Source organism: Gavialis gangeticus, unplaced genomic scaffold (assembly GCF_001723915.1).
Source record: "Gavialis gangeticus isolate Ggan-Ray unplaced genomic scaffold, GavGan_comp1, whole genome shotgun sequence".
NCBI classification, from domain to species: domain Eukaryota; kingdom Metazoa; phylum Chordata; order Crocodylia; family Gavialidae; genus Gavialis; species Gavialis gangeticus.
The window spans coordinates 473507-495042 of NW_017729011.1; the positions used below are offsets into that span (position 1 = coordinate 473507).

At 51.8% G+C, this 21536-nt stretch overlaps 1 protein-coding gene across 4 annotated transcripts in view; it reads left to right on the forward strand.

Annotated features, from left to right (window-relative positions):
* PARP3 (poly(ADP-ribose) polymerase family member 3) overlaps positions 1-21300 on the forward strand; it is a 21933-nt gene extending 633 nt beyond the window's left edge. Inside the window, exons 1-11 of one of the 4 annotated variants that reach the window (XM_019510333.1) lie at positions 4635-4723; positions 11266-11487; positions 11846-11971; positions 14449-14637; positions 15229-15364; positions 16225-16451; positions 17190-17348; positions 18012-18098; positions 19487-19664; positions 20366-20512; positions 20804-21300. In XM_019510333.1, coding sequence (XP_019365878.1) covers positions 11293-11487; positions 11846-11971; positions 14449-14637; positions 15229-15364; positions 16225-16451; positions 17190-17348; positions 18012-18098; positions 19487-19664; positions 20366-20512; positions 20804-20973 — 1614 coding nt within the window. In that variant the 5' untranslated portion in view covers positions 4635-4723; positions 11266-11292 and the 3' untranslated portion in view covers positions 20974-21300. Of the gene's footprint in view, positions 1-4634; positions 4724-6635; positions 6737-7192; positions 7345-11265; positions 11488-11845; positions 11972-14448; positions 14638-15228; positions 15365-16224; positions 16452-17189; positions 17349-18011; positions 18099-19486; positions 19665-20365; positions 20513-20803 lie in introns of those variants that run through there. The other 3 variants (XM_019510332.1, XM_019510330.1, XM_019510331.1) reach the window with 3 other exon arrangements.
* The last annotated feature ends 236 nt before the right edge of the window (positions 21301-21536 follow it).

Below are 21536 nucleotides of genomic sequence, written 5' to 3' on the forward strand. Positions count from 1 at the left end.
CACGCAGGCTGGTGGGGGGCTGCCTTGCCTGCCTGCAGCAGGGCCACAGATTAGCCCTGCACCCTCCTGTCCCCAGGTTGCTGCTCTGCTCCCTGCCCTCTCCAGAGGCAGGTGCAGTGGTGCACTTGTACCCCTCTTTGATTCCTGCTCCAGCCAAATTGCAAACCAGCTGCCTTTGTTTGAGCTGCCGTGAGAGCATCAACTGAATTCATGGCTCATTAAAATCTTCCTGCTTCCTTCTAAACTCTTTGTTGGGCACTGGGAACAAAGCCCTCTCCTTTTTGATGGTCTTCCTGTTCCACCAGTTGAGCTAGCTCATCTTCTGCAGTGCTGCTTCCTGTCAGCTGCTTCTGATAATGGAGCTCTGCAGACAATGTTTAACCCATTCCAGTGAAGTTATATTTGTTTTTTTCTTTAATGTTAAACTGAATAATATAGCCGTAGGTCTCTAGCATATTAGTAAAGCTTCTTGTTTCTCTTTACCTGGAGAAAAATAGGTACTGCATTATATGGAAGAACGCTCCACGCTGTCTGCACCTCCCTTTTCAAAATCCTAGATCCACTCATGTCTGTCCCCTCCCCGATCTCCCTTTTACCGCACACAAGGGCTGTCTGTGCCATTAATGATTCCTATGTTGCAGGTTGGCCACCCTTGCCATAAATGATTGTCCACCTTGGTGGACAAGACCTCCCTCACAGACTAAGGACAGTCATTAAATGTTAGTGGGCAGCATGGTTTTGAGGCAATTGATCACCAGCCTGTTAACCAGTTGAACTCTGCTGAATGGAGCCCTTTGCCTGTCAGCTTTTAAATAGCTAGAAGACTGTTCAGGCAAATGAAAATAGACCTTTTAGTGCAGGCCTAATAAGTCTCTTTAACAGAAAGATGTATAGGAAAGTACACTGCGTATGTTTCTTTACCCGGCTTTTTTAAGTTCTCCTTTTTGTCTGAGGTCACAGAATAGAGGGCCAATGGCTTCATTTGCTTCAAAAGCCAGTCTCCAAATGGAGTGTTTGAAGGTCTAATTTTTATCTGCTCAGCTAAAGGAATATAAGTTTTAAGAAACTTACTTTGTTCCCAGTGCCCCTGAGAGCAATTTCAAACCAGTTCTTCAGCGGTCATTGCAAGGTGTCAATTAGCCAAGATTTAGCACTGAGAAATGTAACAGAGGAGCCTCCTTATATTTGGTCTTGCCATTAATTGGATCTTCCTAGACTAGGTGGTGCTCAGTAGTCCATAAATTAACTTCTTCCCTTGCCAATGCACTTAAAACAGTCCATACGAACAAGGTTAAAAAAAAGCTGATGAGCACTCTGGTTCTTTTGGCCTGCCTTGGAAGTTTTGGGGAACTTCTGTTAAGTTTTATCATATGCATGTGGTTAAAATATGGCACCACATAGATTTGCATAAGTCACTAAATGTTATTAGCGTGCTTACAATTGAAATGGAACATGTATGCTTTATGTACTACTTTGTAGCAGTTATAGAGATGGAAAGAACTGGGGCCTGGGTGGGAGCTGAGGCCTAGGCAAACTGTTTTGGCCAGGTCTGTATAAAAGGGGCTGGGATGTGGAGCAATGGAAAACAAAAGCTGAACAAAGGAGCCAGAGGTTAGAGGGGAGGCATGTAAATGAGGGGAGCTTCTCACAGGAAGCAATACGCAAGAGAGGGGCAGAAGTGAGTGTGTTTTATAGCAGGGGCCTCGGTTTGGTAGGAATCAAGGTCAGAGCTGGCACGTTGAGTGAGAGACTCCATGGTCCAGACTTACCGCAAAGTCTTTCTAATATTCAGGCCTTGTACTCTGTTCAGTTAAATGTCATTACTGGCTTAACTGGACATGCTGGTTGCTTCCTTTGCTGACCAAGTTAGTTGTTACATTTGCATAGGTTTGTTCTATGGTCATGCAGAAATAGGCCTCAGGGCGTTATGCTTCAGCCACACTTCTCCAGCTTGGCCTTGGAGTCAAGGCTGGAAACAGATTGTGCATGTTCTTCCCATTAAAAGGTAAAGCCCCTCTCTCAGAAGAGAAACTGGATGCCATCTTGTTAAGCCAGGGCCACAGAGAACGAGAGAGAGTGAGAGGCTGAAAGGCGGGGGTCTTGGAGTAGGAAGTTGGCTCCTCCTCAGCTATTCTCAAAGCCACACCTGGGCTGGCTTCAGGGGTTGTTCTCAGAGACCAGGCAAAGCTGTACTGGTCCTGAGCAAGCATCCCCCTGCACGGGGTCTCTTTGACACTGCACCACAAGTCAGCCTACAGCAGTGCCAGGGCTCTGTTTGGATTGGAAGCTTAGAGCACGCAGGAAATTCAGCAGTGGCAATGGCACGCCTTGCCTACAAGAGGGGATGAGTGAGATTTTGCCACAGAGCTGCCTGCAGATGTCTGGTTCCTTGTGCTGTAGGCACTGGAGGGCATTGTCTCCCTTTGTTGAGCACGTGGTCCTCAGCCCTGGCAGCTGCACCTGCTAAGTTATGAAATGGAGTTCAGGACTATTCAGAGTGCAACTGTTCACGGTTAAATGAACCTAAAAAAAAGCAAAGTCCAGTATATTTAGCTGTAAAAGTGATAGTATCTCACCAATACAGGCAAAGAGGCAGTCTCAGTCTTGTCAGCTTCTCAAGGCATTGATCTCTTCACCTGAAGATCAGCTGGGCATGATAGCAGTTCTTGTCAGAATGATTTCTCATTCTTGAAGTGTGCTGGTTTGTTTCTCTTTTATACCCTTTAGCTGAGCACCTTCAAAGCATTCTTGTAGTTGTGTAAATCGAGAGAAACCCAAGCAATAGGGGTGCACCAACAGATTTTTGGAGCCAATACCAATAGCCGATTTTTAAGGACGCCTACTGGCCGATATGGATCTGATTTCTGAAATGCAGCCTGGCGGCTTGAAGAAGTGTCCTGCTGGTAAGTCTGTTGTGGTGGAAGTGGAGGGGGAATGGAAAGGGTATGGGGGGCAGATCAAGGCCCCCCACAGTGAGGGAGGGAGTGGGGCTGGGGCAAGCACTGCCCAACTGGGGCAGAGTGGGGTGTATGACCCAGCTGCGGCTCATCCAGGAGGTGCGGGGGGTGAGCAGCTCCCACCACTACACGCATCCCAGGAGGGCATGGGGAGTGTACCTCCTGGATCTGTGCGGGACAAGGGCGGGGTGCTGCTGCAGGCCGGGCCGGGGCTGGGGCAGGTGGCTGTGCTGGGAGGGGTCTACAGGGGTGGGGGAGGTGCCAAAATTGGCAGCCACACCAAAATTCGCCATACCCTCCCCCGCAACCTCCCTCCCAGCGCCACTGCTGCCCGCCCCATTACAGCCCAGCCCAGCCCCCTCCAGGAAGAGCCTGGCACAGGCCCTGGTCCCAGCCTGCAGCAGCAGCCTGGCCTGGCCTGCCCCACGTGCAGATCCATGGGGCACCCCCTCCATGACCTCCTGGGGTGCTTGCAGTGGCGGGAGCAACCCCCCCCCCCTCCCTGGCGCCCCCTGTACAAGCCACAGCTCTATCCCCCACCCTGCCCTGCTGCAGCCCCTGCCTCACTCCTTCCCTTACCACAGGAGTCTCAATCTGCTCCCCCCACAACACTTCCCTTCCCCCTCCTTTTGCACCACAACAGACTTACCGCTGAACACTGCTCTTCAAGCTGCTGGGCTGTCAGAAAAACAATATAACCCGTAAAAAAAGCAAATGACCCCTTGCTAAACAGAAGATCTAATGCTAAACTTTTGCTGACCTTTCCCTAAGCTTAAAAAAACCCTTTTGCTGACAGTAAGCAAAACCATGAATCTTTTGCTGACAAGGTTAATCACAGAACTAGTTCCAAACAGCCTAACACTGTTCTATGTGTCCTGCAACTTTGTAACAGCAGACAAAAAGACCTTGAATACCTGCACAGCTATGTAACAGTTAAGGTATAAATATCAAGCTGTAAACTCAGGTCGGGGGGGGGGGCTCTTTTGTTTTTAAACATAGAGCACCCCTCTGCAGAGTAATAAGTCATCTTGCCGACACCCCCTCGTTCTCAGCCTAATTAATCGCAGCTAGGAACGAGCCCAAAGACGGGAGGAGGCCAGTGTTCCTCAGTATATGAACACACCCTTTGGTGTATGGGTGCTACACAGTAGCTAGCCTATTTCCCCAAGAGCTGCATATTGAAAATCTGATCCGTATCAGCCGATATCCCTCCTTAAAAATCGGCTATCGGTATTTGCCCAAAAAAATCTCTATCGGTGTACCCCTAATATTATCTCACCAATACAGGCAAAGAGGCGGTCTCAGTCTTGTCAGCTTCTCAAGGCGACGATCCATTCACCAGAAGATCAGCTGGGCACAATAGCAGTTCCTGCCAGAACAATTTCTCAATGTTGAAGCGTGCCCTGTTAGCTGTTTTGTTCCTCTTTTATACCCTTTAGCTCAGCATCTTCAAAGCATTTCTTGCAGTTGTGTAAATCAAGAGATAAACCCAAGCAATAATTAACAGGAAAATCCTGTTACCCAATAATGAAGAGTTTGATTATCAGAAAGTCCCAATTTTGATTGAATTACCTTCTTCAGTAACAGGATATTATCAATTTTTACTGAGTTGAAACATACCAATAAGCTGTTTTAACAACTGGGAAAAATGCAGTTTTTGAGGAGTTGCCCTTGGAAGATCAAGGGAACTACTGTGGCAAAACAAAATTAAATCAGGAGATGCCTATCAAAACCCATATAGAGGATGTCTGTTCCTGCACATAAATGTGAGATAATTGCAAAGACATATTTATTATAATAATTAATTAAGGATAGACATTTCACACAGTCACATACCAGACGCACAGGAGCCTGCTTAAAATCATCATAGGTATAGTGAGAGAAAATGGAAGTATGCCTCATACAAAAAACTAGAACTCTTGGTTCCAAAATGATACCTTTTATAAGACCAACTAGGAAATTGCAAGAAAATTGTCCCTTTTTGCAAGCTTTTGGGATCAAAGTCTCTTTGTCAGGCTCTGGGAAAGAATAGATGGTATAGGATGGTAAAAAGTCCCCATAGGCAGGAAATAAACTTCATTTTTGCACAGAGGGAGCTGAAGATGGAAGGCTGTCTCTCTGGGTCCATGAGAAGACACTCTCATGGACCCAGAGGGACAGCCTTCCATCTTCAGCGCCCTTTGTGCAAAAATGAAGTTTATTTCCCACCTACGGGGACTTTTTACCATAAAAGGTATCATTTTGGAACCAAGAGTTCTAATTTTTGGTATGTCTTCTTGTCTCAGATCAACACGGCTACCTAGTGCACCCCTGAAGTATGCCTCATTATTTCTTTTCAGAAGGTCCAGATGCAAAATTGCATCCTCTTGCACTATGCAGTTGTCATCAGTATTTTGTATTTTAACATTTGTGAGTAGGCCCAGCTCAGCTTAAGCTTCATACTCATCAGCACCCATCCCTAAATTTTGCAGGGTGCTGGAGAATTTTCCTTCTGGTGCTGATGTACCCTGTGGCACAAGGCTGGGAGGCCCAGGCTGGCTGCTATTTCTGCAGCAGCCTGTCTGTTCACGCTGTCTTGTACCAATGCAGAGGCCAGTGGGGTGTGGAGCAAAGCCCCGTGAGAGAAGTTTCTTTTGCTGTGTGTGTGGTACCTGCCCCTGGTAGCCAGGACAGCCATCAGCTGCTGTTTGTAGAATGCAAGCCATGTTGCATCGTGCCTGGTGGAGCTGCTGGCTGGTTGCACATCCAACCTAGAAACAGTTGCACAGAGAAGAAAATCCAAACCTTGCTGCCAGCAGACCATGCCTGCCTTCTTTGGCATGTCCTGCAGGAGGCCTGGGCAGTACAGCTGGAGTATGGAGGGGCCCTGAGCTCTGCCCTGCTTGCATTCACCACACTGCATTTTCATGCATGGAAGAGGGATGATCTCAGATCAGAGTGGGTGGGTAGAAGTGTGGTGGATCAGGCTGGGTAGTGGTGGGGGGGAGGAGGAGGAGGAAGCAGCGGAGAAGACTGGTACCAGCCCAAATAGATTAACAAAAGAGGTGATAAGATACAGAGGGGCTGAGCCTGGGGGCTTGTGAAGTGGGGGACAGGCAGCTTTTAGGCACTGCCTCTCAGCCTCTTGGCAGTGCCCAATGCTACTCTTGTTTTCCGATACAGGAAAAGAGCCTTGGGCTTGAGCTGGGTGTGTGTCTGAGGCTGAAACTCTGTGGGCTTGGGATGGTGGGGGTGGGGGTATGCCTCACTTTTTTATGCAGGTTTGAATGGACAACGGAGCTGTAGGACTGTGGCTGGCCCAGGTGCCTTTCTTTGGACCTTGCTGGGGAGAGCTGAGGTCCCTGCTTGGAAGGTCCCTGTGCCTCTGCTTCCTTTGCATAGTTCCTTAGCACAGAGCAGTGAATACAGCTGCCTGTATGGGTCTCAGCTGTTTGGAGCCAAGTGCTTGTTTCTAGCCTGCTGTGCAGCAGGACTCACTGCTGCCTGCAGGACCCTATTTCTAGTTCTGCAGCTACCTGGGCCTGGGCAGATGGGAAAAGACCCCACCCCACCCCCTGCACCAAGTGGTTGGCTGGGGAGGGTAAGGAGCAGTGCCCCTCTGCACAGGGGTCCGTGCAGAGCTAGGGAGTGCTTCTCTGATCAGGATAACCTTCACATTGCTACTAATTGACAGGGCTGGAGCAGACAGGTGCAGGGTCTGCAGCGTGCCCAGGCAGATGGCAGCCCCCCCCCCCGGCACAGGGAAGACTCTTGGACTCTCCCATTGAGTGAGGAATGTGGTGAGTAGTCTAGGCCAGTGTGTGGTGAGGATCACAGACACACTCCTTGCACCCACACACCTGGGGTACCAGGGAAGGTGCTGGCACCATGAGTCGCTCGTGGCCCTCAGCTTGAGGGTGTTCACTGCCTGCTGTACTCCACAGAGAGGCAGCTGTGTACAGCAGCTCAGGGCTGAGCTATAGGAATCTGATCTGAGCTGGGCCCAGAAAACTGCTGCCCCAGGCCAGCCTTCTTGCTAGTGGGGAGGATCTCTCTAGCTGCCATTTCACTTCCTTTCCCTGCCTGCTTCCCAGCAGCCCTAGGGTCCCATCTGGCTAGGTGTCCACATAAGGAGAGCTGCCCACTGGTGCTAGAGTCAGCGTTGACAGCATGGTATAGTGCTGCCAGCTCCCTTCCTGCCTGCCTGCTGGACTGAGCTGGCTCCCTTCCTGCTAGAGGAGTTGCTTGGCATAGTCACAGGAGGAGGGGAAAGGGAGGGATCGAGTTAGCAGGCAGCAGCACCAGCTCCAGCTTGTCCAAACTTGTCCTGCGTCAGGCCCTGCCAACCTCTCCCTGCGGACAGAGAAGAACAACCCTAGTCCAGCAAGCTCCCAGGTAGTTCCCGCAGGTGAGTGCAGCACTCCCTCTGCTTCCCCCCCGCTGCCGGCATCCAGAGGGGGTTAAGAAGGCAAGTGAGGGGATCCTGCCTCTCTGTTCAGTCCCTAGCCTGTTAGAGCATGACTGGACAGCAGGGGCGCTGCTCTGAATCAACTGTTTTGGTCAGGATTGGTCTGCCCTGAGACTGACTGAAGTAGTGAGACTCCCAGTTTCCCTGTCCTGGAAGAAATTCTGGGTCAGGAGCAAATGACAGTTGCTGTGCCACCTTGTCCCTCTCCCTGTATCCCTGCCTTTCCAATGCCCCTCTTGCTTTGCTGAGTACCAGACCACTTGGACAAACTGTGCCCCTCCCTCCTGTGTACCACTTTGCCCTTTGTACCTGTGAAGCTTCTACCTGCTTATCTGACCCTGTTGCTACCTGTGCTGAGGCGAGGCTTCCCCAGAGGGTCAAGTCAAAAGCTGGCCAGCCCCTAATGTGTTCTGCTCTGCAGGTATACTTCTGCCCTGTTTGTACACAGTTGTATGCAATGGGGTTCATGACACACACACATGCATATGGAGTGCTGTGGAACTCCAGAATGTGAATAATGACTGCAGGGCATGGGAGGGAGGGACAAGATTGGACTACATTGACTCTGTGCATGTGCGCATGTACACCCCCCACCCCGGTAGGGACCTCAGGAGGTCAGCCAACCAATTCTCTTCCTCCAAGACAGGCTCAGGTGTACCAAAACCTTTCTTGATGGATGTTTGTCTACCTTGGCCATAACAAGCTCTAGTGAAGTGGGTTCCACCACCTTGCTCTGTAGTCTTTCTGCATCACAGCTAGAAGATTTTTCTCATATCCAGTCAAAACCTCCCTTGCTATGAGTTAAGCAAATTTCTTACTGTCCTGCAGCGGACCTAGAGAACACTTGATCAGCATCACCATCCTCTTTCTAACAACCTGGTGCCTATTTAAAATAGTTACCACTCCCCATTCATCTTTTTTCTAGCCCAAATACACTCAATTCTTTCACCTCCTACATGACATTTTCCAACCCTTTTATCATTTCTGTTGTTGTGCTTCAGACTCTTCAGTTTGTCTCCGTGTTTCTTGAAGCATGGTGCTCAAACCTGCACACAGCAGAGGCCTTTCCAATGCTGAGTGAAGGGCAGTATTACCTCCTGTGTCCTGTCTCCAATACCCCTGTTTAGTACCTCTCAGAACAACATCTGCCTTAGTCTGCAGCAGGTTCACATAGCTGACTCCTTATTCAGTCATGGGCTGCTCTGATCCCCAGATCTTTTCTGCAGTATGGATGCCTTGCCATTTATTCCTTGTTTTGGTTTTCTGTGTTTAATTCCCTTCCAAGTGCCTTATGGATTGAATCAAAGGATGTCTCCAAGGCAGAATTCCTCTTTATTTTGCAGTGTGCCAGCACTGTGTTGCTTTGATTTAGTTCAGGCAAATGAAGCCAAGAGAGAATTTGCAGCAGAGGATTGCTAGGTGACCAGCTGGATTCAACTTACCTTTGGGACTGAAGGGAAGGGCTACATTGGAGCTGCTTTCATTTCTCCTTTCTGCTGTGGTGGGAAGAAAAGGCCTTCTACCCGTGGACCATCCTTTGTGGGGTAGGCTGCCTTGTCTCTGGCTTTCAGTGTGTTTTGTCTTAAGTAAATGGGGGGACTCCTCGGAAACAGTTTCTGCAAATTGCTGCCGCAGTCCTTACCAAAGAGAACTTTTCTCCAAAGTGTTTGTTGAGTTTTTGAAATAAACAGATATAATAATGACAGCAGCATTTAAAGGAGTCCATAAAAGTCCTCTTTACTTTCCATTAGTTGGATTTTGCTTCCTTGGTTATTCTACCACTTCGCAGGTAGTCCATAGAATCTTCCAGGGTTGTATCCACTACTTTTAAGAGCTGTCATATGTTTTTAATATTAGAATAATTCTGAAAAATCTTTCAGGCTTTCTTTATGCACTTGACAAAGCAAAACTGGACACAACAAATTATCTTATACTCTTAAAACCTCCTAAATAGGCCCTTGGTCAAGGAAGAAACCTGCTTTGCATGATGCCAGGGAGAACCTGGAAGGGAAGCTGTTCTAGCTAATCAAAGGACAGTCCCAGCCAGCTATTTGTTGTGTGGGATGTATTTGTTTGTGAGGATACTATGGCGCTAGCTTTGGAATGCTGCATATTCATGTTGGACACTTTTTGTTGCATTGCAAATAGAGGTGAATAAAATCTGAAAGTTTAACTCAGGTCAGCTAAGATGAGGCTGGTGGAGGTGCTTCCTGGACTCAGCTAGGTACTGCAGTTCACAAGGGGTGCATACTTGTGACTTTGGATAGTTGGGTTGTGATCAGCATTTAAAAATTCTTTAAACGGGTTTCTGCTTGGATGTGTTCAACTGTATTATTGCTGTGCTTCAAAACTACCATGGGTTGATTGTCCTCAAGCAGTTGGGCTCTTCATATAGCCAAGTGAGGAGTGTTAGAAACAAGTGTTGTAGGATCTGCTTTTAGCCAAGTTGAAACTGGGTTTCAGTCTTGACTCTCAAGCCAGTGTGGACAGGTACTTAAGAAGAACGAGAGAGGCCATGAGCAGCAGAGAATCTGGCATCTGACCATCATCTTCTATTCTCTGGAATAAAGACCTGTTCATGTTCCAGACCAATGCAAAATGGGGATTCTCTGGGCCCCTGGCAGAAGGTAGATAGCAGCTCAGGAAGTATTGGGAGATCTTAAAGAACAGCCCTTAGCTATTTAATGGAGTCCCTGGCAGGCAGAGGAAAAGGCAGACTGGGTTTCTCCCACCATGCACTGTGCCTTATGCCAGTCCTGACAACCAAGGCCCAAGGAGCAAAGAGGAGTTTGGATGGCCAGGTAGCCCTTGACTACCTGAGGGGGGGAAAAAGCCAGGTAGGACTGGCTGTTCTCCATGAGGAAATGTATCAGCCTCTGTTCAGGAAAGAGAAATACGAGCTAGATGTTTGAGCATGGGCTGAAGCCTGAATGTTAGTCGCGCCTACCTGTGACAGTTGATGATTCTTGAGCAGCTGCTTTGGGTTTTTCTCTCTGTGGTAAGAGAGCGTGTGCAAAGACAAGAGGCCAAAACCCAAGACAAAACAGTCGTGCTAGCCAAAAACCACCTGGACTCTTTCTGTCCTGCAGATAGGGAAGTGATGGCTTTGGGGGTTACATGCCAAGGGCTTTTGAGGCCCAGGTTGGAGAAGAGCAAAGGGCCAGTTCCACAAGGCTCCATACTCTTGGCTTGATTTGACTTTGTGATTACTCCCAAGAGGGTTGAAACATAACTGGTGAAGCTGACCCAAGTGCAGCTCTGGCAGGCATGACACCAGGGGGTGACTTGGACACTGATTCCTCCCTTCTGCTGGGATCTGTTGAGGTACACAAGGTTGGGTTGGGACAGGATGACAATTGTGCCAGGAAATAAGGAGTTGGATGCTTCCTCTGAAAGAGGAGGTGATGGGAAAGACTCTGCAGTCCAGCTAGAAAAACACTAGCAAACGTGAGTTTTCATACAGTTGCTTAGTGTCCATCTCCAAGCACTCCTCACAAGTCAGTGCGCTGAAACCTCATGCTTCCCCTCTTGGAGGTGGGGAAAGGCTTTTCATTCCCACATTGTGGGTGGGAACAGTTGCAACATGACTTGCTTGCACAAAGTGCAAGGTTGAGTTGGTGGCAGTTCAGATCTCCAGACCCCAAGCTTTTGTCCTGACTGCCAGTGCCTCTGTCCTCTCTGTCCATGGCCCTACAGATCTCTTGATGTTCTCTCCTACCGCTAGTTTAGATTGAGGCTGTGTCTAGGTGTTGTGCAGACTGCTGGGTTGTGGCAGAGATTGAATCTCTTCCCCTCCATTTTGCCTCTATGGGGACTAAATGGCTAGGTACAGTCTAATGGTGGCCCCAATTCTTGTTGCAGCAGCCTGATTGTTACCTGAAGGGAGCCATGGCCCCAAAACGCAAGGCAGCTACCAAGGCTCAAGCAGTAACCAAAGGCAAGAAGGTGAAGCCAGAGCCAGAGCCAGAGGCAGAAGTGGACAGCTTCCACTCCACTGTGCAGGCACTGAAGAGAGCACCCAAGGAGAAACTTAAAGCCAAAATTGACTCTGCCTGTTATCTGAGCAGTGCCAGTGATGCCCAGGTAAGAGGGGGGTTACCTGGATTCATGTTCCCCTCTGGCACAGTCAGGGGGCAAAGATCCCTTTCTGCTTCACCTGGCTAGATGTTGTTCTTCAGAGGGCTTCTTTCTTTCCTGAAGGGGAAGCTCCCTCCCTTGGAGAACTCTGGCTTTGTATTCCTGGGGGCTTTCACTCCATGTGAATCTAGAGGCACACTGGCAAAGCTGACAGGAGGCTGCTCCCCCTCTGCCCAGCAAAAGCCCTGTCAGCTCACCTTTCTCCTCAGGACAGGCCTGGGGGACCCCTCCCTGTTAGATCCCAGGGCAGTGCAGTGTCCATCCTCACTTGCACTGAGTGGATGCCATGGTACTTTGGGTTTAGATTCACGAGGATTACGAGTGCACGCTGAACCAAACCAACATTGGGCACAACAACAACAAGTTCTACATCATCCAGCTTATTGAACAGAATGGCACCTACAGCTGCTGGACCCACTGGGGCCGTGTGGTGAGTATTTTCCCAAGCACCCGCCCCTTCCATGTGGCAGGGCCTCCCCTGTCCACCCATCAGGGGAAGCACCTGTCTCTGACCAGGAGATTTGTATTAGGGGTGATGCGGTCTTTGCCCACCCATGCCAGTACTGGGGTGTTAACACTTGTCCAGCAATTGGTCTCCATGGTGCTGGCAGCTCCTTTAATCTGGGTCCTGGGTGCTTAATTAACAGGTTTGACTTGCCAGGTACTTGTACCTGCAAAATGGAATTCTTCCTTGAACTTCTTTTTCAGCTCCCAGTTTCTCCTGGCTGTGTCTGCAGAGCTGGCTGCTCATCTGTCTTGGTTTCCATCAGATAATGCTAAAGCCACCACTGGGTTGCTTTATCCCGTGGGACTGACCATGGCTGAGTCTTTCCAGATTTGCATCTGTTGTTCTTTTTCCCCACGCAGAGCTCATCTTCTCGTGGGCCATGAGTTTTGGAACCTGTCCTGGATAATCGTATTGGCAGGGAAATTGCTCTCTCAGGGAAATGGAGAGGGATAAGCGTTGAGTCACACATTGTGATTCGACCTCTCATCCTCTTGCCTTCCCCCAACCTTAGAGGCAGATCATGGCACTATCATTCCCCTCCCCCCGGGAGATCACTGGCATTGGCCCACAGTCACCAACAAATCGGGCCCTTGGCCACTGGGATAACACCCCCAGGAGTTTTGGTCAGAGGGGGTACAGCATGCTCTTCCCACCCCTCCACACAGACCAGGAGAGAGGGGCCAAAGCAGCAGACCATTTTGCCGAGGCACAGGAGGGACTGCAGTGGGGGAGTTGGCTGCCTTCCTCATGGCAGTCACAGCCTGGTTGCTTCAGCGGTGAGCTCTGCTAAGCAGGGACCCTCATGAGCTCAGCACCCTGCTGCGGGGAAGAAGGGGGATAACAGACATATGGCTGCAGTGCTAGCCACGAGTTGTCTTTGGATCTATTGCCTCATGCTAGGAACTCCCTTCTCAGGTAGAAAAGTTGCTGCTGCTGCCACCAGAGAGACAGTTGCAGCCCAGGCCACTTATTGTCATCATGAATGCCGCTTCTCTGAGTGCCTGGAGCCCAGCTGCCTGGGGGGGGTGCGCACACGCCCATGAGTGCTGCGAGGAATCTCTTCAGCTTGCCCCCTCTTGCAGGCCAAACCATGCTGCTTGCTAACGCGTGAGTCATTTCCAGGCATGCTTGACACATTGCCAGGAGCCCTCAGGCTGGGTTTCTTGATTTTTCAGAGCTCTGGTTGCAGCTTCTTTATGGGTGCTGTTTGAACTCCCCAGCAGAAGGGGCCTAGCTGGCCTGTCCCTACAGTTGAGCAAGACAATGAAGAAAAGCATGCAATTGCCAGGTGGTGGTTGGGGCAGGGTCAGCTGGGTTTGGCCTGAGCATTGCATTTCCAGGCATTTGAAGGGTTTTTCATTTGGAACCATAGCTTGAAGTTTGCAGCTCTCCTAGAGTACAGGTTTGGTCTCAGCTTTTTTCTGGAGCCTTCCAGGGAGCTTAGCTGGATCTCTTGAAGCCAGGCCCCACCCTTAGGAAGGCTTTGCTTTGTCTGCATATTGCCTTATCCTTGCCCCACAGTAATAGGGTGACTGTCTGTCCCAGTTGAAAATACAAGACATCCCTTCCTCCTTCCCTTCCAAGTCAGCAGCTGGCTGCAGGAAGAGGTGGAGGTGAAGTGGCATGCTGTGACAGGTGACCTCCCTGGCTGCCTTCCTGGGGAACTGTGCTGCTGGACCATGACCTGCATCCAGGACCAGCCTCTAAAATCTGGGACTGTTCTGGGAAAAAACAGGATGGTGGTCACTCTACTTGGCAAGGACTCACACAGGCACATACCGTCTCTCATAAGAATACACTGTCCCCCCCTGGCATGGTCCCTCACCCTTTAGACCGAGTCATTTGTTCTCCCTGCTCAAATGGGCCCGCTTTCCCTTAGCCTGAGTCTCCTGGTCTCTGCTTTCCTCTTTGTGGTGGTTCAGGTTGGGGCTGTGGGGAGCTTGCAGACAACTGTGGATACATGAATGCCGCCCTCATCCCCCATCAGAGGTAGGGAAAATTCACTTTTTCCCTCAGAGTAGCCAGAAAAACTGGGCACCAGAGCACAAGTGTGACTCTGAGGTGTCAGTTCAATTTTGGCAAAGCTAGAGATGCAGATGAGTCCAAAGCCAGCATGGGGGGAGCTAGGTCTGCTGGAACTGGGACCCCTGCATGCTGCAAGAGGTGCGGCAGGCAGCAATTCTGGGTCCCAGTGAGCAGTGTCACCTTGTTGCCCCGGTCAAGTGGGGAGTTGCATACTGGGTCCTGCAGTCCCCACAGGCTGCAGCCATGCCTTGGACACAATGGTGCCTGTGGCTGCACAGTAAAGTTCAGCAGCCAGCCCCGGTCTAGGGGAAAGTCATGGGAAAGGGCAAAAGGAGACAGCTGAGCCTGACCCTGCTCCCTTCCGCCTCTCCTAGGGAGAGCTGGGCCAGTCCAAGCTCACCAGCTTCCCTTCCCTGGAAGCAGCCAAGATGGACTTTGAGAAGAAGTTTAGGGAGAAGACGAAGAACAGCTGGGCCAAGCGGGAGAACTTTGTGGCCCACGCTGGCAAATACACGCTGATCGAGGTGCAGCCTGGGGATGAAGAGGGGGAAGTGTCTGTGAAGGTGAGCAGTGCACATGGGGGTGGGTTCACCAGCTGTTCCCGCACTGGGTCAGCTGTGTTTGCCTGAGGCAGCATGGACCAGGGTGATGTGTGCCCAGGGCTTGCAGGGCTGGCTTGGCATCATCAGAGAGGTGGAGAGCAGTATCCCCCCTCTCTTCCCCACCCCTGCTATGCAGTCACAGTGTGGGGCTGTATTGCTAAGGTCTTGCCACAAGTGTTGCTTCATCTTCTGTGGGAGCAACAGGGTGAGGGGGGGACTTCGTCTGCACAATGCCTGAACAGGCACCTTTGTGGTTGGCTCTCAGTGCCACAGCTCATCCCCATGGCTGCTGGAGTGAAGGACCCCTGTATCAGTGGTCCTGACTCCTTGGGCTGTTTCACACCAGAGATGGTCATCGCTGGGGAGGGCAGTGAGCTTAGGGGTGAAGTATGTGTGTGTGTGTGAGTGGGGAGAGTCTTTCCCATGCAGCTAGGCTGCCTGGTCCCATTGGGTGGGTGGGAAATTCTTGTTCTCTGTGTGTGTGTGCATACGTGTGTGTGCAAAAGTGCTCTTCTGCCAATCCGGCCCTGGGCTGTCTCCTGTCCTCCCCAGGTGGACAGTGTGGATGGAGAGAAGAGTTACTTGCAGAAGACACTGCCCTGTACTCTGAACAAGGCCACCCAGGAGCTGGTGTCCCTCATCTTCAGCAACAACATGTTCAAAGAAGCCATGCAGACCATGAACCTAGGTACAGCCTAGGGGAGTGGGCCAGGGTCCCTAAGGGGCCCCATGCCCCAAAGGGGCGGGGCACTACTAAAGGGTGTCATGAACTGTCCCTGGGGCCAGGCTGCTGCTTTGTAGCTCATGCTGCAATGGGATGATGGGCTGTGATGCTGCCACCAATCAGCCAGGGCCAAGTTCTGGCACTGGTGAGCCCACCCGCAGTGCGGGAGGTTGGGTGTGGTGCCCTCTGCCTAGAGAAGTGGTCTCCAAAGTGGGGTGCACAAGACAATCCATTGGGGTGTGGGAAGAAAATATTAGAACTTCTATTTCTATGTATATAAATATATTGGGGGTGCATGCTCAAAATTTTTTTTACTGATAGGGGGTGCGCGATCAAAAAAGTTTGGAGACCACTGGCCTAGAGGGCCTGCATCACAGAGCTGCATGATGTTTGGATATCCATTCAGGAGCTGTCTGGGACTAGAAGAGCTGGGGGCAGCTTCACCCCAGTTTGGGAAGCATAGGCCAGGGGGATGTTTGAAGGCCCCCAAAGCTGGAATTGGAGGGTTACTGAGGTCAGGATGAGATGAATTAAACTGAGACACTGCTCTTTCCTCCATGCGTCAGAGGAAGGAGTCTGCAGTGCAGGCCCCTCAGCTGGGAGGCTGGTGGAAGTTGGAGGAATCCTAGGAGCTTCTCTCATGTGGCAGAGAAACTCCCAACCTTTGCAGGCTGCTGGGGAGATGTCAAGGCTTCTGCCTGATCTCAAGAGCTTGAGCAAGTCATTCGCCAGCAGGAGCGTGTGAGGTGGGCGTGGGTGGAGCACTCGGGCCCTGGCTGACTCTTGACTCATCCCATACACCCGTGGCTGCTTGCCTCTTGCAGATGTGAAGAAGATGCCGCTGGGGAAGCTGAGCAAGCAGCAGATTGCCAAGGGCTTTGAGGCTCTGGAGGCCATCGAGCAGGCCCTGCAGAAACCGTGCCAGCCTTACGGGCAGCTGGAGGAGCTGTCTTCCCACTTCTACACTGTCATTCCCCACAACTTTGGGCGGACCCGACCCCCTCCCATCAACACACAGGAGGTCCTCCAGGCCAAGAAGGACATGCTGCTGGTAAGGGTCCTCTCCATGGATGGGATGACCTCCCCCACATCTCCCACAGGGCTGCAGCCTGGTATCTGTCCAGCCAAATAGGGGCTGCCTTGCAGGGGGTGTCAGTGGTTTGCATGGTTCAGAGGAGGGCAAACTCATGCAAGACTGGATTGACTGGGGGACAGGGAGTGTGGCATCACCTGGTATGAGGGAAACCCTTCTTGCCCATGGCTGTTCTTGTGCCTCCTGCCCAGTGCTCTGTGCAGCTGGAAGTGTCATTGGCTTCTTTGCTTTCTGGTCAGAGTCAGGAAGCACAGTCAGTGTGGGAAAGAGGCTTGGAAATAGCTATCCAGAGACTGCCCTGAAGCTGCAGTGTCCTTTTTGCCTGCATGCATCTTTTGCTTCTTCAGGAGACTGGCATGTTGGGAAAGCAGCTCTGCCAGCATCCCGGTGTGAAATTTTTACCAACTAGTCTGCTGCTCACTGCTCTGTGGGCTGTGGCAGTAGGGACCAGCCCTTTCCACCAATGTGTTCAGGAAAAACTCCTTCTCTGTGAGCCATCAGGAGTGTAGTGCCATCTCCTCTTTAGAGAGAGCCTCCTGTGAGGACCTCTGGGGCACACATGCTTCAGCTGGGTTGTGTGAGGTACTGGGACAACTGATGGCCAAGGAACCCCCAGGATTGCTGTCCCCCTTTCCCTAAAGATGCCCTGCTGTGTGCTTCCAGAGTAAAGCTCAGGCTGGGTCTCTGCCTTGGTAGGTGCTGGCAGACATTGAGCTGGCTCAGAGCCTGCAGGCACAGAAGAAGGAGGAGGAGAAAGAGCAGGTGAAGACTGAAGTTCCACATCCACTGGACAAGGACTACGCGCTCCTCAAATGTGAGCTCTCCCTGCTGGCGCCGACATCCAAGGACTACCAGGTACAGTGGCAGCTGGCCCCATACCAGCAGGTGCAGGCAGCAGTTTGGGAGGAGAAATGTTAGCCCAGGTTGAGAGGAGCTGTGAGCATGGCTCAGGACAGGGTAGGAACACAGAGATCTGTGGGCCCCAGGAGCGCAGCAAGGATGTCTTCCCTTTACGTGTCCATGCTGGTCCTTAGAGGCCCCCCTTCCCTCCCATGATGCCCTCCTGTTGGGTATGCTGAACCTGGAAACTGGGCAGGTAGCTGCTTCCTACCAGGGCACAATTCAGCTTTGCAGGCAACTATTCAATGGGTGCCCTCCCCATCCAGCTCTGAGAGCATGGCTGAGGGGACCTCCAGGGAGAAGCTTGAGGTTGTGGTGGGCAACCTAGGGGTGCGGGCCCTAGTAGTGGAGCTGATGGTCAAGTGGGGGGGGGAGCCACAGCCTGGATAATCCCTTGTTTAGGGAGCAGCCAGTGGGTGCATGGGGAGGGGTTGTCTGGGTATTGAGGGAGCAGATGGCTGGTTTAGGTGTATCCAAGCCTTCACCAGCACCTGGCAGAAAGACCTGCTCATGTGGGGCAGAGACCAGCTCCCGGCCGCTAGCTGAGAAGATACACATGGATCTTTGTGCTGGGGGTGGCTAGGGCTGTACCCCAAGATTCACTCTATTCTCCTGCAGGTGATCCAAACCTATATTGAGAAGACTGGTTGCACCTACCACAACCTCAAGATCCTGAACATCTGGAAGGTGGACCGGGAGGGGGAGGTGAGGGGTCTGCAGAAGACCACTCAGAGGCTGGTTTAAGAGAACTTGGAGCCTTGCTCACACACTGGGAGCAAATAGGAGCTTGTGGGATGCAGAATGTGCCTGGGAATTGGTTGCTGAGAGCTGATCACCCTGCCATACAGCCATTGCTAACATGGAAACAGGTCCAGCACTGCTGGAAGCTCTCAGGGTGACAGCTGAACATCTGCATCTGTTGTGTTAATCATAGACTGTCCTGGGTCTTGCTGGTCTGGTGCCTGCAGCTGTGGTGTCCAGGAGAGCTCTGTCTACCCAAGGGCTCCCAGCACTGCTGACACCAGTGGGTTTACCTGGTGAAGGCAACTTGGGGTGGCTGGGTGTTTGGAAAGTGTCCTGTGTGTGGCAGTCTGCATACAATCTCAACTAATGGGGCCCTGAAGCTTCAGCTTTCCCCTTGCTGCCTGAAATGGGTCACTCATCCTGCTGGTGCTCCTCTCCATACTTGCTTTTTGAGTCCTACCTGGTAAGCTAGGACCCAGCCCTTCTACCTGCTCTTACTTTTTTTTATCTATATTTTGGGGGGGGAATGTATTCCAGGTCAAATTAGCCAGATCAGTTCTAAATCCTTTCAGTTGAGCAAAACTCAATCATTCAAACACCATATGTGGTGCTATAACTGGCTAGTATCCTCCACCCCAGACTTTTCAGCCTGGGGCTTCATATACTCCCAAATCCAATGGCAGGCATCCTACGTGCAAGCCTAAGCCCAGAGGTTTAGGGCTCGGATGCCCCCGAGTCTCAGCTGCTCTCAGCCGAACAGCTGCAGGAGCAAGCTAGGGAAGAGTCTTCCATTTTCATAAAGTCAGCATGTAACCGAGACCCTCCCACTGGGAAGCTGGCCAGCGGGAAGCTAGTTACAACAGTGTAGGGCGACCTGTCCGCAGTGCATTTGGACAGGGGTGCACCCTCCACTACACAGTTCCATTTAAATCTCTCTCTCCTCAAGTCCTTTTTTCTTTTTGGAAAAAAAAACACCTGTGTGTGAGTATAAATAACTGTACCTCCAACACTCTGCCAAGCAGCCCCTGTGGCTCACTTGGCAGATCAAAGCACACTTTGACAGTTAAATCATTAAAAACCCATTGCACAGTTCACAGCACATACCCATGTACCCATCTCCATACCCCAACCCAGTGTGCTCCCCAGAGGGCCTGCCCATGTAAAAGTCTATGCCAGACCCCTCTCCACCAGATGAGGTCTGCCATTTTTTTTCCATCATCCTCTTGTCTTCCTGTAGTACCAGTACATCTTGGCTCGGGTACCAGACCAGTGCAGTTTACTACACGTGAGCTTAGCTCACAGCCCTGACTCTGCCTGGAACTGAGGGCTGCACCTCTCTGTTGCCACAGGTTGAGCAGTTCAAGGCCCACGAGAGCCTGGAGAACCGGCGCCTGCTATGGCATGGTACCAACGTGGCTGTCATCGCTGCCATCCTGAAGAGTGGTCTGCGCATCATGCCACACTCAGGCGGCCGCGTAGGCAAGGGGCTCTACTTCGCTTCAGAGAACAGCAAATCGGCAGGATACGGTAAGGCTCTGGTTCCCCCAGCTGAGTACAACTCCCCCAGGACCTCCTTCTGCCCCACTCTGTGCTCCCTACCTGCTCCTGCAGTCTCGCTTCCCTCAGGGCTTGGGGCAGACTGGCAGCATTCTCGGGCTGAGAATCTGTCCAGAGAGGTGATGCTGTCATTGAAGCCTCCATTTAATGTTGGAGGTGCAGTCCACTTGGCTGGGTTGAGTTGGACATTGCAAGCGATGGGGTAAGAGGCCCTTATCAGCCAAAAGGGAGGGGAGTCCTCCCTTGTCCCCCTTCACTCTACTTGAGTCCTTGAAAGCAGGCTATGCAAAGGAGTTTTGGGGAGCACAGCTAATGGATGAGAGCAGAGCCAGGGAGCTGGATGGCAGCCTGGCAACCAGCAGCCTTTGTCTCACTGTACCCCCTCTCTCCCCTAGCCTCATGACGTTCTGCAGTCACCCCCCAGTTCTCAGCCCAGACTCCTGCCTCCTCTTGGCAAGTGGGGTAGGACAGGGTTGGCCCTCAGTGCAAATTCTCCATCAGCCAGGAGGAGGCTGCTACAGAGCACTGATCTCTTCCTCCTAGCAGATCCCAGTTATGGGGAGGGCCAACAGGGCAAATGGAGCCTTGTGTGCCCTAAGGAGAGGTAAGCTGGGCACAGGAAACCACCTACAGCCAGGATCCCTTTTCTCAGCCCTGTTGTCTCCCTGTAGTGCGCTGTACTTCCAGTCAGATTGGGATCATGTTCCTGAATGAGGTAGCCCTGGGCAAGGAGTATCGCATCATGCAGGATGACCCCTCGCTGCGCAAGCCTCCCGCCAACTACAACAGCGTGATCGCCTGCGGCAAGACTGAGCCGGGTAAGCCCACAGCTTCCCAGTCTGCTCTTCCAGCTGGCCATCCTTGCCAGCTCATGGGTAGAGACATGGGGACAGGGCAGTATGGAGGTGATAGGTTGACATCTGGGTGGGGACTTAGCAAAGGAGATGGGGCAGTTGGAGTGGAAGGGGTCTGGGGCAGGCATTGGGCTGTGAGACCTAGAACAGGACCTGGGGTGGAGCCAGACCTGAGTGGGGGTGATGGAGATGGGACTGAAGATGGGACAAGGAGGGGGGTGAGGTTCTTATGCACTAATCCCATCCCATCCCCAGACCCTGCTTATGACCAGGAACTGATCATAGATGGGAAGAAGGTGCTGGTGTCCCAGGGGCCACCCATCACCATGGCCCAATACCAGGACTCCTTCTTCTCCCAGAGTGAGTACCTGATCTACCAGGAGAGCCAGTGTCGCATCCGCTACCTTGTCCAGCTCCACTTCTGAGTGGCTTCCCAGGGGCTGGGACCACCTGGAGCACTGTGGGCAGGAGCCTTCCTTACTGGCATTGATGGTGCTGATGTCCCTGGCAGCAAGGGCACGTTGCCAGAGCCCGTTGCCTGCTGGCTCCAGTGGGTCCTGCTGGCCAGGATGAAGGGCATGCTGGTGTGTGCTACATGATGTGCCCCAAAAGGGGGAATCCTACTGTGGGTGATCGCAGCTCTGGTGCCTGAGCCAGGTAAAATCTGCAGAGCAACGGTGGGCCCTGGGCTGGGAGCCGATGCCCTCAGGACTTTTGTTACTATAAATAAAAGTCTATGCCATTGCACTCCTGCCTGCCACTCGCGTTGGATGCTGGAGAAGGGCCCCAGTCTGGGCTCTGAGGCAGCACCATGGACCCAGTCCTGTCCCATGGGAGTGCCCAAGCACCTCTGTGCACACCCCCTTACCTGCCCAGCAGGAAACGGACCTAGAGTGGCCTCTCTAGAGCTCCAATACCCAGGGAGGACGCAGTGGAGGGGAATTCCCCTGGGAAACAGGCCAAATGTGATAACTCATGGTGGTACCCA